Below are 15,766 nucleotides of genomic sequence, written 5' to 3'. Positions count from 1 at the left end.
TGCATTTTGGCCATTCCTCCCCACTGGGGCTGACTGGCTAAATTTAAAGGGAGGACTGCAAAGCAGGTTAAAGGGAAAGCCAAGGCTGTCCTCTCCTGCCATAGGCAGGAGTCCTGTGTCTCAGCCTCTTGCTTTGCTCTGTCACTGCCTCTCCCTGTTTGCAAACATCTCTGGCAGCAGCAGCCTCGGGGTTTTCTTCCCAGGGGCTCCCTCTCCAGTGGTCCAAGATCAGCAGGACCTTAAGAGCATTTACAGTATTATGTCAGTCTTTTGACAGAAAAGGAAAAAGAACAAGAAAAAAAGGATGGAAGTAGCCCTTCTTTCAAGAGTTTCATACTTAGAGCTTAACTCTCATCTGACATTGAAATACACCAAAATGCAGCTGGAAGAACAGAAGCTACAAAATATACCCTCCTTGTCATTATGTGCATCTGTGCAAGCTGTAGTTGTCCTCACAGAACAGCTAGCTGTAGAAAACTTCAAATGGTGCTTGAGGTCAGCTGCGTGATCCTGAAATACAGATGCTTGTGCTATCTGCCATTTCTAGAGAAATTATAAAGAAAGAGCTCCCGTCTGGTTCCCAAGCCAAGTGAACTGTTTTTTTCCTCAGATCCTTTCCTCCTTCATGACTCTGAAACCATGCATCCAGCAAGAACATTTAGTGACAGTGAAGGGGAGTTTGACATTTTATTTTTTATTTTATTTGACATTATTTGACAGCTTGTCCCTGCTTCCTGTGTGTGTTACAGCTGTCCCCTGGGCTACGTGAACTTTGAAGCTACAACACACATCCGGTTATTTCTGTCATTGGGTTGAACAGGGCACGCCTCTATATGCATCCCAAATATTTTCCCTTATAACTCTGAGTCACAGTGTCTGCTTACAACTAATGTGCCACTCACAGACTAAGTAAGTGCTTTGGTAGTTAGAGACATTACCTGATTGTAGATAAAGGCATTTAGCCTTCCTTAGGTGAAAGAAGAAACTTAGGTATCAAGAGTGATAAAGGAGAAAATGCCTGTGCTTCAGGAAAGTGTACTCATATCCAATTGTGCAGGAGGTAAGCAATTAGAGTAGTAATTTACATACTCTGCAGTTACTTATTAACACTGCAGCCATTATGCAAATCAGACTTCCCCCGTCAGATGCTGGGGAAGTGGAAGAAAGAGAAACAAACACAATATTTTGAGTTAATAAATGTATAGCTGTGTAATGCTCTGCCAGTTAACAAAATTTAATTTCAGTGCTCTTAAATATTTCAGACAGAAAGCACTCTCAAATTAATGACAGAGTGCTAATTCGGGAGCTCACTGGATTCCTACTAGCTAAGAACAGGATGCTTTTTTCGTCTTTCCTCAGCTGAAAACAAGATGTACATGCTACAAAAGTGACACACCTTGATATTGGCTCTTTAGATTCTTACCTGTAAAACCAACAAAATGACCTGGATATACGGCATATCTTTGTATAGAGATCCTGTTTTTCTTCTGTTTTGGGTGGTAAATCTTTGACCTACATTATAAAGTGACCTCCAACACATTTGCCAACCACCTGCCACTCCTTTTGCTGCCTACCTCAGACACCTCTCCACCTCTGCACAGTGCTTGGCTAGCTAGCTGCTTTTCACCATGCACACCCTTGCGTGGCTCCTGTTGTGAAACCTTAGCCATTAAATTGCCTCGCAAAATGACAGTGAGGTGGTTTGCCTGTGCCACAGAATCCCGGGATGGCTGAGGTTGGGAGGGACCTCAGGAGGTCACCCGGTGAAGGGGCCCTGCTATCACTGGCAGTCCCCCAGTCCCACCAGGCTCCTGCAAGCACTGTGGAGCAGGCAGAAAGCACTGTCACTTGGCAGAGAAGTGAAGTACCCCTTGTATTTAGCAAAGCAACCTGTCCTTGGCAGCTGCAGGAAGTGGGCACTAGCCATGATGGAGTGACAAGAAACTCCCTTTAGCCAAGGAACTTCGGTGGCCATGGTGTACCAACCCCCTCCTCTTCCTTGCGAGCCACTCCCTGCTACTCCTTGGCCTTTTGAGAAAGGAGAGCCCTCTTCTTGCCTCCCTACGTTCATTTAGCTGTAATTATATTGGTATGGGAAGCCATCCAGTCGGTTCTGCTGTGCTTTGGGTAGAAGAGAAGAGGGAGTTTGTCCCGAGTGCCCTGAAATGCAGAGCCTGACCATCACCAGCAGCGCCATGGGCAGCCCACAAATGACCCAGCACACCGAGGTCCTTTGTCTCACTGTGCCGGCCAAAGCGTCCTGCCAAGCTGGCTGCTGAGATCCTGAGGGATTTTGGATCCTGGGGCTGAAGGCTTTGGGCTTCACCCAAAGAAGTGTGTTGACAGTGGGATTCACCACCCTGCACGGGTAAAGTCTGCTTTTAAAGGGTGAAAACTGTAAGACAATAATGAAAAGATAAGATCCATGGACTTGGAGTTTCTGAACGACATTAAACCTTACAGGAAAAAAAAAAAAAAAAAAGAGGTGTAGGTGAAGGAATGACTTTAAAATCTAAATGTTTACAGGCTAAACCTGCTGAACTACTGGGAACCCTCCGAATACTCGGAGGTCTCAGCTCACCAGCCGCTTTCACAACCCTTAGGTAAACGGAAGAATCACAAAAACAGGGAAACCCAGCCCACCCAGGTAAACGAAAGAAGCACAAAACAGAGAATCGCAGACTAATCGTTTATTAACGCAGCAATCCCCGGCCCCACGGGCCCTGCCCCGCCGCCCCTCAGCACCCGGGACAGCAGCGCGCGCGCCCCCGCCCGTTGCCACGGCAGCAATATGGCGGCGGAGCGCTTCCCTCCCTCCGCACCGCCCCGACGTTGCCAGGGTGACGGCGGCGCCGCGGCCGCAAGATGTCGGACCTGAGCTCCGAGGAGGAGACTGAGGATACCGAGTCCGAGGAGACCGAGACCGAGGACACCGAGGACACCGAGGCCGAGGAGACCGAGGCCGATTTGGGGGTCCGGCGGGGCGCCGTGGCGGGGAGCGGTGCCTCGGAACAGGGCGGGAGGGCCAGCAGGGAAAGAAAAGGGCGAAGGGCGCCGGTCACGGGGTGTTGAACGGTGTGTGGTGGCAGGTCTGTCCCTCTCAAACCGTTTTTCATCGCATTTCTTTAGGAGTATGATGGTGAGCGCAATTCAGCAGGTGAACGACATGGACGCGGGAAAGCACAGCTACCCAATGGTGATACGTACGATGGTGAATATGAACACAGTTTGAGAAATGGACAGGTAGGACAGAGGCAGAAGGCAGTGTTTGCCTCACGTTTCCACAGTACTGTTAGTCTGGTCACTATTGAAACAAAAGTGAGAACTGACAAGTATTTTATCTATACCATATATGTTTCAGGGGACCTACAGATTTAAAAATGGTGCTTACTACATTGGACAGTATCTTCAAAACAAAAAGCATGGCCATGGTGTTTTCTTTTATCCAGATGGATCAAAATATGAAGGTAAAACACAGAATGCAGTTGCAAGGATTTCCGTAACTGAAAGGCACATTTCTGGAGCCCCCATAATACTAGGAGATGGTGAAGAGTGTATTATTTTAAGAAGATAAATTTGCTATGCAACATTTGCCTTTTATCCCTTTTTTAACAAGCTCTGAGAACAGTGTGTTGGTTTTTTAATTTATTTATGGGGATTTATGTGGATTATTGTGAGAAGCGTGGTATTTAGTAGCAGTTTGTTCTTGTCACTCATTGAGTCCAGTTCCTGGGTCTGCACAAGAAAGATTATAACTACTTATTTCTGTATGATGATTAGAACTAGAGTATGTTCACTGCAGACTTTATTAGGTCCACCCTTAAAAAACAATCAACTGATCAGAGCGCTTACCGTAGGATTTGGATGCCACTGTAGTTTGAAGAAGTTGAAAACTTACACAGTTTCTCTTCTTCCAGCGGAACACCTGAAGCCTGAAACAGTATACAGCAGAGTAGATCTTAAGCCAAGACAGGTCTAGCTGACATGACAAAGCCCACAGGCCTGTGTTTTCAAATCACCCTCCTTGTATTGATTTTATTATTGTTCCTTAAGAAACAGCAACTGGGGCAACAAAATGAAGGCAGTGGAGGTAAATGAGCAGGGAACCACAAGGCAGAACTTCCAAGACAGATAGCAGAACCTGGAAATTCTGTATATGGGGAAGTCTTTCCTTGGCCGCAAAGAGCAAAGAAGACAGTATCTGAATAGAGGAACAAAACCATCTCAAGTGTGAACATCAGAAATTTTTTTGTCCCTAAATGAGAATTGTTCTTACACACATATCCAGATCAAAAGGTGGAAAGTTATTGGATAATCTTGCATGTGGAGCTGTTGTCTACTCTGTTACATCTACTGATGGCTCTTCTCATTGTCTGTCGGGGTTCTCACCCATTTGTCAGATACATGATAAATTAAACTTTTCTCTGCCAGAGAGTACCAGTACTTCTTTGATTTAATCTATTTTGGTTGATAGACAAATTAGATATGCCTAGAGTTTAATAGACATATGTTTCCCTTTCATTTGAGATTTTTTGTGTTTAGTGGGAGGAAGTAGTCTTTGTTTTTTTGTTTGTTTTTGTTTTTTAGTAGCCAATCAGTATGCTGGCATAGCTTTCTTTTCCTTCGTTAATAAGGTGCATTCTCCACTCACTTAAAAATTAGCTAAACTCATGTATGATAACTTTATTATAAACTGGCCACTATAACACAATGAAATATACCACATCTCACTCTAGTTTTGATGTGTTCTCATTAAAGGAAGCTGGGTGAATGACCAGAGACATGGCTATGGAGAATATACCTATGCAAATGGAGACACCTACGCTGGAGAATGGTTTAACCACAATAGGTTTGTTTCATTCTTACAGTGATGTTTCAAGTCACCCAGTAGCATTACAATATGATGGTTATTTTCAAAGTGTAGATGACTGCAGCAAATCAAGTGTTACTGGATGACGTTGGTATTAAGCCTTAATACCTTACATATAACAACATCCTACATTCTTTTTATTTGGTAATATAAAGCAAGATTATTTTTTTTTTCTCCTTAGGCATGGACAAGGTACATATGTGTATAAAGACACTGGATCTAAGTATGTTGGTGGTTGGGTAAATGGAATCCAGGAAGGAGAAGCTGAACTTATTCACCTAAACCACAGATTTAGGGGCAAGTTTTTGAATGGAAATGTAAGTGTGCTGGAAAATTCTCTAGTCATTTGAACAGTTAGCGTAGAATTGTCTTAATATCATCTGTTTGCATTTAAAATGACAAGGTAGGCTCCTGTTCATGTGTAGTATTTCTTGTACCATACATGTAGCAGATGAAACAGAATTGATCTGCAGATCAGGAAGCCAAGTTTCTGCAACTTTGCTTTTAAACAGTATTACAGAATCACAGAACGGCTAAGGTGGGAAGGGAGGTCATCTGGTCCATCTCCCTGCCCAAGCAGGGCCACCCAAAGCAGGCTGCCCAGGGCCATGCCCAGGTGGCTTTTGAAGATCTCCAGGGAGGAGACTCCACAGCTCTCTGGGCAGCCTGTGCCAGTGCTTGGCACACTCACAGTAAAGAAGTTTTTCCTGATATTTAGACAGAGCCTCCTGTGCTCTGGTTTGTGTCCGTTGCCTCTTGTCCTGGCACCGGGCACTACTGAAAAGAGCCTTTGCACCCTCTCTTCAGGTATTTATAGATATTGAAGAAATCCCCTTGAGCCGCCTCTTTTCGAGCCTGTACAGTCCCAGCTCTCTCAGCCTTTTCTCACAGGAGAGGCGCTCCAGTCCCTTGTTCATCTTGGTGGCCTTGTGTTGGACTTTTTCTAGTATGCCCATGTCTCTCTTGTCCTTGTACAATATTGTTATTGACTATTATGTGAATTTTGTAGTAAAGCATATTTTACATTTATATGCTTAGAATTTACAGACTTTATAGTTCTGTTGACCTTTTTGTATCTCTCTGTGCAGCCTGTAGGTCGTGGAAAATATGTCTTTGATATTGGATGTGAACAGCATGGTGAATACATTCAGTCAGCAGAGGTAAATGAAATAATGAAAGTTACACTGAATATCAGAGAACTCAGTAAATTGAATATACTGCTGAGTAATCAATAAAATGCCTTACAGATACTGATGTTAAAGTATCTTAGATCTAACCAGTCAAAAAAGGTGGAAATTTATGCTTTCTTTAGTATTAAATAAGGTTTCATTTTACATTTTTCTTTAGCTTCTCTACTGTACAAACTTTGACAACTAAAAGGTGTGATTTTTGCCTTGCTTGCAGACAGAAATGCTTTTTGCTTAAACCTTGGAAGAGTCAGGACCTACCCCAAAATTTTTAGGTTTCTGTGGTTTCAGACCACGAAAGAACCGAAATATCTGTCTGTACATTTAACCTGTATTCCACTTTGTTCTGCACACCAGAAAACAATGGAAATTATTTCTTGTTATATTTCTGAATTGCTTGATGCTGTGTCTGCAAAAGGTAATTTCCAGAAGATTCTCGTTTTGGAAACATCTCCCATCATTGTCCAGGTCCTGTTGGAAACTTAGTATTCACAGCTACTAATCATAGGGAGCAACTGGTATCAGGGCCTCCTTATCCTTCTCCTTCAAGCGTGAACCTTCTTAAGTCTTTCTGACTAAAATGATGCTAAATAGCTACAGAAGTAAGAAATAATATTACCGTTTTGATTTCAAGAAAATATGCCACATTTTACCTCAGAGTTTTCTACCTCTGTTGTCTGACACATTAGTTCCCATTACATACTTAAAAAAATTCTCTAATGCGACAATTGTTTTATAACATAATCAATCTCACTATGTTTCAGGTTTCTTCTGTTGTGTATATTTTACCTTTTCCAAGTGAGATTTACTTTTTATTTTTCTGTCTCTCCACATTGGACCTCTAATTTTATATCAGTAGTGCTTGGCTATTAGCTTTAAGAACCAGAATGATATTCCTGTGGTAGAAATGATGCTTTTTGGGAAGTACTGCTGGATACACTATGCCTCTGGAGGAGACATAATCCTTCTTTTCTGGTGGGTGGAAGAGCAGTGAGTGATTAGCAGAAATACATATTCTGCAGTATATGCAGCCCTGATTCTGTTCCAGGTGCTTTCTTTGGCCAACTTGTTCTGACAGCTGTAATGACACCTGTTCCTGTATTTCCACCACTAAATGTAGCTGTACATAAATACCATTCTCTAAGTCCTAGTTAAATATTTTCAAAATCGTTATTTTTTTAAATACTAGGTAAAACAATGTAAAAATATTCCTAAGACAGGACAAAATAATAAAAAAGATCTTATCATTAGTGATAGAGATTTGCAAAACACAGAGACTGCTTTGCTTTTTTGGCTAAAAGCAACAGAGCCTCTAATCAAGCATCAGATTTGTATTTAGGTGCCTGGCAACAGCTGGCATGAGTATCTAAAGTGATGTGTATATAAAATTCCCAGATGATAGGGAATTGTTGGATGTCCTGATTTTGGAATACTAGGCCGTTAGTGTGGGAGTTTAAATATGAATTTAAGAACCTAAGGTTAAGCATCCAACTTCTGAAAATCATTACTCCCAGGAAAAGTCATCTCTTCTCATATGAATACTGTAGTGACTATGTAGAGCAAGGAACAGTGCTGTCACTGAAGTAAGATTAAATTTTGCCTTTTGCTTTCATTGAAGTAATTACAAATCAAGGCCCATTTAAAATAAAGAACATTTTAAGGGAAGTTAGCTTGCAATGCAGGTAATGATTTTATTACTAATGCTCCTTCAGATTTTGATAAAATAAAGCTTTTTTTTTTTTTTTAACTGAAAAATTTTATCTTCAAAGTTCAAAACCATAAGCTTTGTGCAGTAACTTACTGCTTCCCAAATCCATTCCAAGGTCTTCCATAATCAAAGACAAAGTCAGAAAGAGCTGTTTTACCACTCTGTTCCTGTATGAGATCGACAGTGGAGCATCTACCAGGCAGAGCATCATGTCTTAATTTGCCACTGCTATGCTATAGACAGGCATAGAAGGGGAGACATAGTTAATATACCCCTCACGGCCACTTATTTTGAGGAAGAGAGAAAATTTTACATTTAAGAAAGAAAGCTGGAAAGCACAGATCATTAGTATTGGTCAACTGACTTCATCAATGTTCAAAGTGTTGTTCTCTTCCAAGATGTGCAACTGCTGAAGTTCCTCCACCTGTCAGTGCTTTAAAAGTCTGTCTTATTGCCATTTTGAGCCCAGGTAAAGAAATCTTAGTACATAAGCACATATCATCTTAGCTACTGCCTTAATACCCGTAAGATGAGATCCTGGATTTTAAGAGTTGTCTTTTAGGATAAAGAGGAGGAAGAAGAAGAGGAGTCCTCATTACTTGCTGCACCAAAATGGAAAGCAACAGAAATTACTAAATTAACACTCTGGACACCCAGTGTGAAAAAAGCACCTTCTCCCAGTGAAGCCTCCCCGGCGGCAGCAGCAGCAGCAGGTGAAGCAGTGGAAGAAACAGGAGGAGCAGTAGATGGAGAGGAGACAATGCCAACAAATGCAGGTTTGTTCTGATGGACAGCTGGAAACTCTGTGCTTTGACTATCCCCTGAAACCGTTTTTTTCAGGTTTAATTTCAAGTAGTGTGAGATGTTTTTTTCCCTATTATTTACCATATATTCAGTATTGGAAACTACCAAGTCTGTTCATAAATGGCACAATACATATACGTCAGTTTTATCTTACATAGCATAATAAGAAACAACTGTCTTGGGAAGCCTGTGAATCATTTTAGTCTATATCATGGCCTGTTATACAAACTTCATTATAAACAGTTCCAGAAAATGTTGTGGGTTTTCTCATGTGAGTGAAGACTGCAGACTTCAGTCAGTTATTAGTTGCTGAATGAAAACAAGGAGTGCAATTTTGTAAAAAATAGTTTTCTTCAGTATTTTTAATTTTCATATTTCAGTCACTGATGAGACCGCTGATGGTAGGGATGATGAGCCTTCTCCTCGTGAAGTATCCAGTGAAGTTTTCAGCCCTGAAAAGCATGCAGAGGAGGAAGATGAGGGAAGCAGAGGGGAAGAAGAAAACATACATGCTCAGGAGGACCAAGGTGAAGAATGGGGCATGCATGCTCATTCTTCAATAAGCAATCAGGTTTGGAAATGGTGCATGTCAGTCAGCTGAGGACATGCTGCTCTTGCTGGAAGGCCCATTTTAAGGCTGAAGAGAATGTGGGAAGCTCTACCTTTTGTAAGGAGACCAGTCCTCTAAAGATATAAACCGTTTTTGAGTAATCAAATTCAATTTGTACCTTAACAGTGCAAATTTGTGATATTGCAGTGTGGCATTATCTGCACATGTAGAGTTGACGGCACTTGCAGAGCTGAGTTTAGAGGTGACCGCACTTGCGAGCTTCTTTTTGTACAAAACTGAGAGAGCAGATGTTCGACCCTGGGGAATTCAGGGATTTGAGCACAGCACTTTTCTGTCATGACTGGAACTGTGTGTTCCTGTTCTCAGGAAACAGACAAAAAAATCTGAAGAAACAAGTCTTAGGTATTGTTCTGCATTATGATTCGGATAGCCAAAAGTTAGTGTCTGGTTGATTGTTCCTATTACAAAGCAAATTGGTTTGGCATTTGGAATCTAAGGTTTTCTACCGGGCTTTTTAGAAGCCTATTTTTATAGAAAATTACTAAAAAGCAACATAAAAGGAAGCATCTATGCTTACCCATATTTAGTTGATAAGCTTCCACCTAATAGTGCTTTTTGCATTTGTTAAATGTTACCATTTACAAGCTTCTGATGCAGGAAAACATCAGATAAATTTCTCCATTTGTTATCCATCCATTTTACAATAAATCAAAGCAAAGCCCTACCCATAGAGATCTGAAAGACTATTCACTTGAAAATTGCATAAGAGTTCTTGTAACTTATTTGCTCTCATTTTTCACTCATCACCTCTGAAGGTGACCTCCTGCTTCAGGGCAGACTAGCCAACTAGCTGATCCGGTATGTAGGACTGATATCTTACAGGATCCCCGGGTTTGGATCAAATCCAGCAGAAATCTAAGTAGGTTTCCTGAATAGCTCTGCTTTGGATTTGGCAAAAGCTCGTTGAGCCTGGTTTGTCTCAAAGTCTTTTGGACTCAAGTAAGTCATTTTTGACTGAACTTGATTCTAACAAATTTTCTGGCCTACTACAATAAAGCAGTTCTGGTACCCCCCCCCCCCCCTTTTTTTTTTTTGGTATATTTTAAGGACAAATGTCTCTCTCTCAAAGACAGTACAGATGCATATTCTAATGCATGAAAACACAGGAACGTGATAGGTGTTTTTGAAGGTCTTTCCAGCTCTATTTCTAGAGTTAGAGTTGGATTTTACATATTTTTCAGCATAAGTCTACAGCCATAATTATTTAGGCTATACATTGTTCCCCTGTCTTTATATTTAGCAAGATTAAGTTATAGTAAAAGAAAATGATTTGAAGAAAATACGCAAACTGTAAGGAGCAGATGTAACAAAATCTGTTTTCTAGCAGGTTTGCCTTCTCTGTCCCGTTACTGTCATTTTTTCCAGACAGCAGTTCCATCCTTACTCCATGTTTCTGTGCTGCTTCTCTACATAGGAGACATTCTTTGGCTATTCCAGAGTTACATATGGACTGGCTGGCAGTCAGTCTGTGTGTACTGAGTCTGTCTGGCAGCTGACAAACAATGTACAACAGTTAAGTTCAAGTATTGGCAGTGAAAGGCAGTGGGAAGGAGGACTGTGGTAGACAGCATGATCCTAGAGTTATGTTTTAGGTTACTAGGATTATTTTCCAGTATTTTATACTATTAATTTCAGTTTCCTGTTTTTTTTTTCTCCTTTGCTTCCACAGGAATTGCTAGTTTAGAGGATAAGGAGGATGAATCAAAGGAAGCAGAGTAACTGGATACAACCAACAACAAAGACAGGCAAAAAAAATCAGAGTAAATCATTTGTTATGGTAAATCTGAAATATTTTTATTCATAAAAACCTTAGTTAAGATATTTTGAATAAACATTTCTGTCACTGTTCTGTCTGGAATATATCTCTCTGAAACTTTTATGATCTCAGACTGTGCAGTCTCAGGACCAATTTATTCCACACAGCAGGCAGTCAGTTGTTGAATTCAGTATGGGATTACTCTGGGTCCATAAAGTTGTGTTCTTACACATTTGCAGAATCAAAGCTTTGAAATACTAGGCATGATAATTTTAAAATGGAACATTTGTATGCCTTCAGGAACAGAGCAGACCCCTTAATGCCTGTGGTAAGTACATTGCTTTTGAAGATCTATGTTCATTTCTTCACAGGAAGATGTCTTTCAAACCTGATGAATACCTCAATATTGCCCCAAAGTTCAGAAGATGGTATCCATCTTGGGAATTAGTTAACATGCTCGAAGGCAATCGTAGAATCTTTTAGTTTGGAAGTAAACTCAAGAGTTCTTTAATTCAAAATTCTGCTCAAAGCAGGGTCAACTTTAAATTGAGATCAAGTATCTTTTTTCTTTTTTTCAGTGAAGTCCAGAATACTTCTAAGGGTCAAAGGTGCACAACCTCTTAGCAATGTATTTGAAAGCTTAGGTATCCTCAAAAGGAATACTTTTTTCTACTTATATCCAGTTATAACTTCCCATTTTCCAGTTTATGACCACCATCTCTTAATTCTCTTACTCTGTACCTCAATTAAAAAAGAAGACAACCCTTGACTTTATATTACCTTATACATATATACATATTATTACCTTATACATATATATATATATAGGAAGGCTGCTGGTATGTCCCCCTAAAGCATCCTCTTCTGGCTAAACAAGCTCAGTTCCCTCAGCCTCTCCTTGCAGGTCATATTGACTGTTCCAGCCCCTGATCATCTCAGTGACCTGCAGCTGGACTTGCTCAAGTCTTCTGGTACTGACAGGACCTAAAACTGGATGCAGTATTCCAGACAGAGTCTAATGAGTGCCAAACAGTCCCTTCCTTTATTCTGCTGACTGTAGTGCTTTTAGTACAACCCGGTGTGTTGCTGTCATTGATTGCTGCCAGAACACAAGGCTGACTCTTGCTTAGCCTATCGTCTGCAAGGTCCCCAAGTCCACTGCAGCAGAGGTGCTGTCCAGCCATCAGTCCCCAGTCCATGGCAATACAGGGCTCCCTCCCAGGTGCAGAACAGGATCGGGACTTGTTGATTTCTTCAGTATTCCTCTTGGCCCATCCTGCTAACATGTCTAGGTCCGTCTGAAATGCAGCCTTGCTCTCAGAGATACCAGCTGCACCCCCTGGTTTAGTTCTGTCTGCAAACCTGATGAGAATCAACTCTGTCCCCTCTAGGTTATTGATTGCTTCATCCAGTGCAGCCCCTAACCATGCCCCCACCTCACAGCTTATGCTCATGCCTCTTCAGGGACCCTGCTGATGTCCCATTTTCCCATCCCCAGTGATTCACAGTCTGCACACCTCCTCCCTCAGGTAATTCAGCTGGACCAGGACACACCTCCCACAGGGGAGTAACTCATTACCTACAGCCCCATCAAGAGACATCAACTCAAGACCTGGACACAACATCCCGCTGCCAAAGCCAGGTCTAGACTGACACCACGGATGTGCCAACGGTACTTTCCCCACTGGTGCTGGAGATCAGGCCCAGAAGCTCATCAACACTGATGTTGCACAGCCCCACACTGTTTGCAGGAAAGTTTCTGCCTTCCCCCAGCACCCACACAAGTTCTGTTTGCTGCATTCCCATCTCCCAGCTGAATAAGCATCCCCGCGCAGCAAGAAAAAGACAAACACCCAGCAATCCCTTATGGGCAGGCAGCTAGCTATGAACATGCGGCTCCTTTTAAATCAAGAACCTGTCAATCAGGAGGCAGCTAGCAGGAGGTATCAGCTGAAGAAGCCTTCTGGAAGCTGCCAGAATCAAATGTCATTATATATATAGTAAGTCAAAAGGCCAGAGCAAGGCGGAGCTGCACAAAATATTGTACAAGCACTATATGCAGTAGATGTATTTTTCCTCTTCTGCAGATGAAAGAAGCTGCTCTGAAACATTGTTTTCCTGATAATGTGCAAACAATACCTTAATTGTTACTAGATGCATCTTTGTGACTTTAATTTTCTTCCTCATACTTGTGAGAATATTGGTATGACTGCTGATGGGTCTGGAGCCTGAGGTAGAGAGCTGCCAGCCTGCAGCAGTTTGCTTTTGAAGTGAAATAACTGGCTTTGGCCTGATTGCAGAAAGAGATGTCGAACCAATATTACTGAAACAGGGCTTACTTTTTTTTTTTGTTTAATTATTATTTTTATTTTTATTCAGGAAATAAAATCTATTCTAAAAGTTTAGTTTAGGGGAAAAAAGGAAAACATTTTCTCTACAACTCACTTCAGCAAAGATATACCCAGAAGTTTAAGTTAGTGATAAAAATGGATTAACAGAAAGTGGAGATAAGGAGAAGAATTATATGAAAAAAATAGTTTATTACTTCTTCCCATATTTTTTCTCCTATCAGACATGTCATAGTGAGAAATTTTCCAGGCAATCTTTTCCTTTGTATCTTACATGCCTTTTTTTATTTTTATTTTTCCTAGTCACACCAGTGTGACTTCAGTGAGCAAAGAGATGTGCTTTGGCAAAAAGAAATGATGCATTTCCATTATTCCAGTAGCATGATCAAAGCAAACTTGGCTTGGTAATGTTGTTGGTCTTTTTATAAGAAAACTACAAATCATTAGTTTACTAGCTGTTTACTCACCATATTCTACTGTAAATTTGGGAAATACCCTCACAACATATTATTCCATTGTCCTAATAGACAATGTCTATTCCTTTAATTTCTTCCGATTTACTTTCATTTTAAGGTAATCTTCAAGATGAGTTGAATCTTGTTTGATTTATGAATTTACCTTTTTCTCTACAGCATGCAGTACTGTACTGTTTGTTAGTACACGAGTGACCTCCAGTGGCATAGCAGCAAAAAGTACATCCTTTCTGGAATACAATCGAGGACAACTAAGAACATTCGGAAGCCTCTATGTGTTAGGAATTGCTCCAGAGAAGATGGTTTGCTCGTTTTGGAAACCACGGGTGCTTTTGTAGGAGGAGACAATTCATTTCACTGTAACTTACAGAGATACCCTAAGGATAATTTGTAAATTAGTGAGTAGCAGTTCCTTCATCACTGTCTTGGAAAGAGAGGAACCCCCATCAAAAGCTGTTGCACTGAGGTGTGCAAGCCCCTCTCATCCACCTGTCTTCACTTTTCAGTAATGAAGACTTTTAAATAGCATCAGAATAGTCATATTTGAAACCTCTTACTGAATTAAAAAAAAAAAAAGGCCGAATGCAAGGATATGACATTGAACTTGAGGTTTTGAAGTTTTCCCTTCAGCTTTTTGTCCCTAGATTACCATTCTAGTGTCTGAACAATTTTCTCCAAAGGTGGCACAAGGGTTCTTTAAAAATATTACGCCATTTTAACCTGCGCATCTAATGTTGGTTTAGATGCCCAAATTTTGCCTTTAAATCAATGGCACGTAAGCCAATGTGAGTTTTAGGTTAAAAGTGCTCTCCCAAATCCAAAGCTATTTATGAAAAGGTGGTGCTTAGAATATCTGTGCTCCACATATCTTAGAAAAACCATCAGAAAACTCTGTCATAGTTGTCTTGCAGAGCTACATCTTCCCCAGAGATGGGACTCTTTCCACAGTGAGCAAGGAAGCTGGTCAAGATAGTTCATTGCAGCTAAAGAAAGTACCTGGGGTTCTCAAGTTCTTGATAAATCCATGCATATCTACTTCCACCTGAAAGTGCAAATGTTTTAAAAACCCTCAGAGAGATGTCTATTTTACATTTACAGATGATAAGGGAAAAAAGACCTGTTTGAGCTGTTGCATTTTTCCTCTTTCATCCACATCATCCTAAGGGAATTTAAGCCATTTTCCAGAGCGCTATGATCTATGCATGCAAGTTGTAGGAAACATCCCTTTTGCCTAATTTTATGAATCCTTGCTTTCTTTATGTTTGTGAGGCTGCAGGAGGAAAACCTTGCAATATATAGGTCTTTTCTCTCTTAAAAAGCCTTCACATGCAGTGGAACACAAGTGCACATCTTTCCTCTTTTCTAGGAAGTCTTTTTTTTCCCCTTCCATTTTGAACGCAAATATTTTTATTTATTTATTTATTTATTTATTTATTTATTTATTTATTTATTAACTGGCTGTGTACTTTTCAAACATGTTCAGCCTGGAGACTTTTACCAAATGAGAAATAATGTCAGAAGTCACATGTTAGGGATCTTTCTTATAAGCCCCCTTTTAAGTATTGAAAGGCTGCAACAGCTTCCATACATATACATCCCAAAAGGCCATGTACTCTTGAAAGGGTCTTTGAAAACTTGCCTTGTTCAGACAGTAGGCTCAGCAAAGAGTTTATCTGTAACATGTTTCCCTAAGAGATGGAGCAGTAAATGGCTAGTCTTTGTAAAGGAATGCATTGCACATGTTGCCGTGCTCTTATATTCACCAAGCACAGCCCAGTGCTTTGCAGGTAATAGCTAAGGGTCACAGAGTTGTAGCCACATTAGCACACTGCTATGCCTGAGATAATTAATACCATTATCAACTAAGGTCAAAAATATCAGTGTTATTCTAAGTTGAGAATGCCTCACCATGTGTGGCGTGGATATGAAGATCTCTGCACGGATCACTGCTGAGCCATGTGGGCAAGTGAATAGTGAAACTATTATAAA

At 40.9% G+C, this 15,766-nt stretch overlaps 1 protein-coding gene across 1 annotated transcript; it reads left to right on the top strand.

Annotated features, from left to right (window-relative positions):
• Positions 1–2,815: 2,815 nt before the first annotated feature.
• RSPH1 (radial spoke head component 1) lies at positions 2,816–11,058 on the top strand. Its single transcript, XM_083848152.1, has 9 exons — positions 2,816–2,973; positions 3,130–3,243; positions 3,362–3,467; positions 4,759–4,849; positions 5,052–5,187; positions 5,959–6,030; positions 8,328–8,541; positions 8,950–9,096; positions 10,870–11,058. The coding sequence occupies exons 1-9, from the start codon at positions 2,866–2,868 to the stop codon at positions 10,917–10,919; spliced, it is 1,038 nt and encodes a 345-aa protein (XP_083704278.1). The 5' UTR covers positions 2,816–2,865; the 3' UTR covers positions 10,920–11,058.
• The last annotated feature ends 4,708 nt before the right edge of the window (positions 11,059–15,766 follow it).

Source organism: Anser anser (genome assembly GCF_964211835.1).
Source record: "Anser anser genome assembly, chromosome: 1".
NCBI classification, from domain to species: domain Eukaryota; kingdom Metazoa; phylum Chordata; class Aves; order Anseriformes; family Anatidae; genus Anser; species Anser anser.
Note: the sequence above shows the minus strand (reverse complement) of the source record. Positions and strands in the feature narration are given on the sequence as shown.

Bases quoted from the DNA above. Each gene is read 5' to 3' on its own strand.
- RSPH1 (XM_083848152.1), top strand. From the start codon at position 2,866: ATGTCGGACCTGAGCTCCGAGGAGGAGACTGAGGATACCGAGTCCGAG. The intron at 3,468-4,758 runs GTAAAACACAGA...TTCTCATTAAAG, and splicing joins AGATGGATCAAAATATGAAG to GAAGCTGGGTGAATGACCAG. The intron at 6,031-8,327 runs GTAAATGAAATA...GTTGTCTTTTAG, and splicing joins AATACATTCAGTCAGCAGAG to GATAAAGAGGAGGAAGAAGA.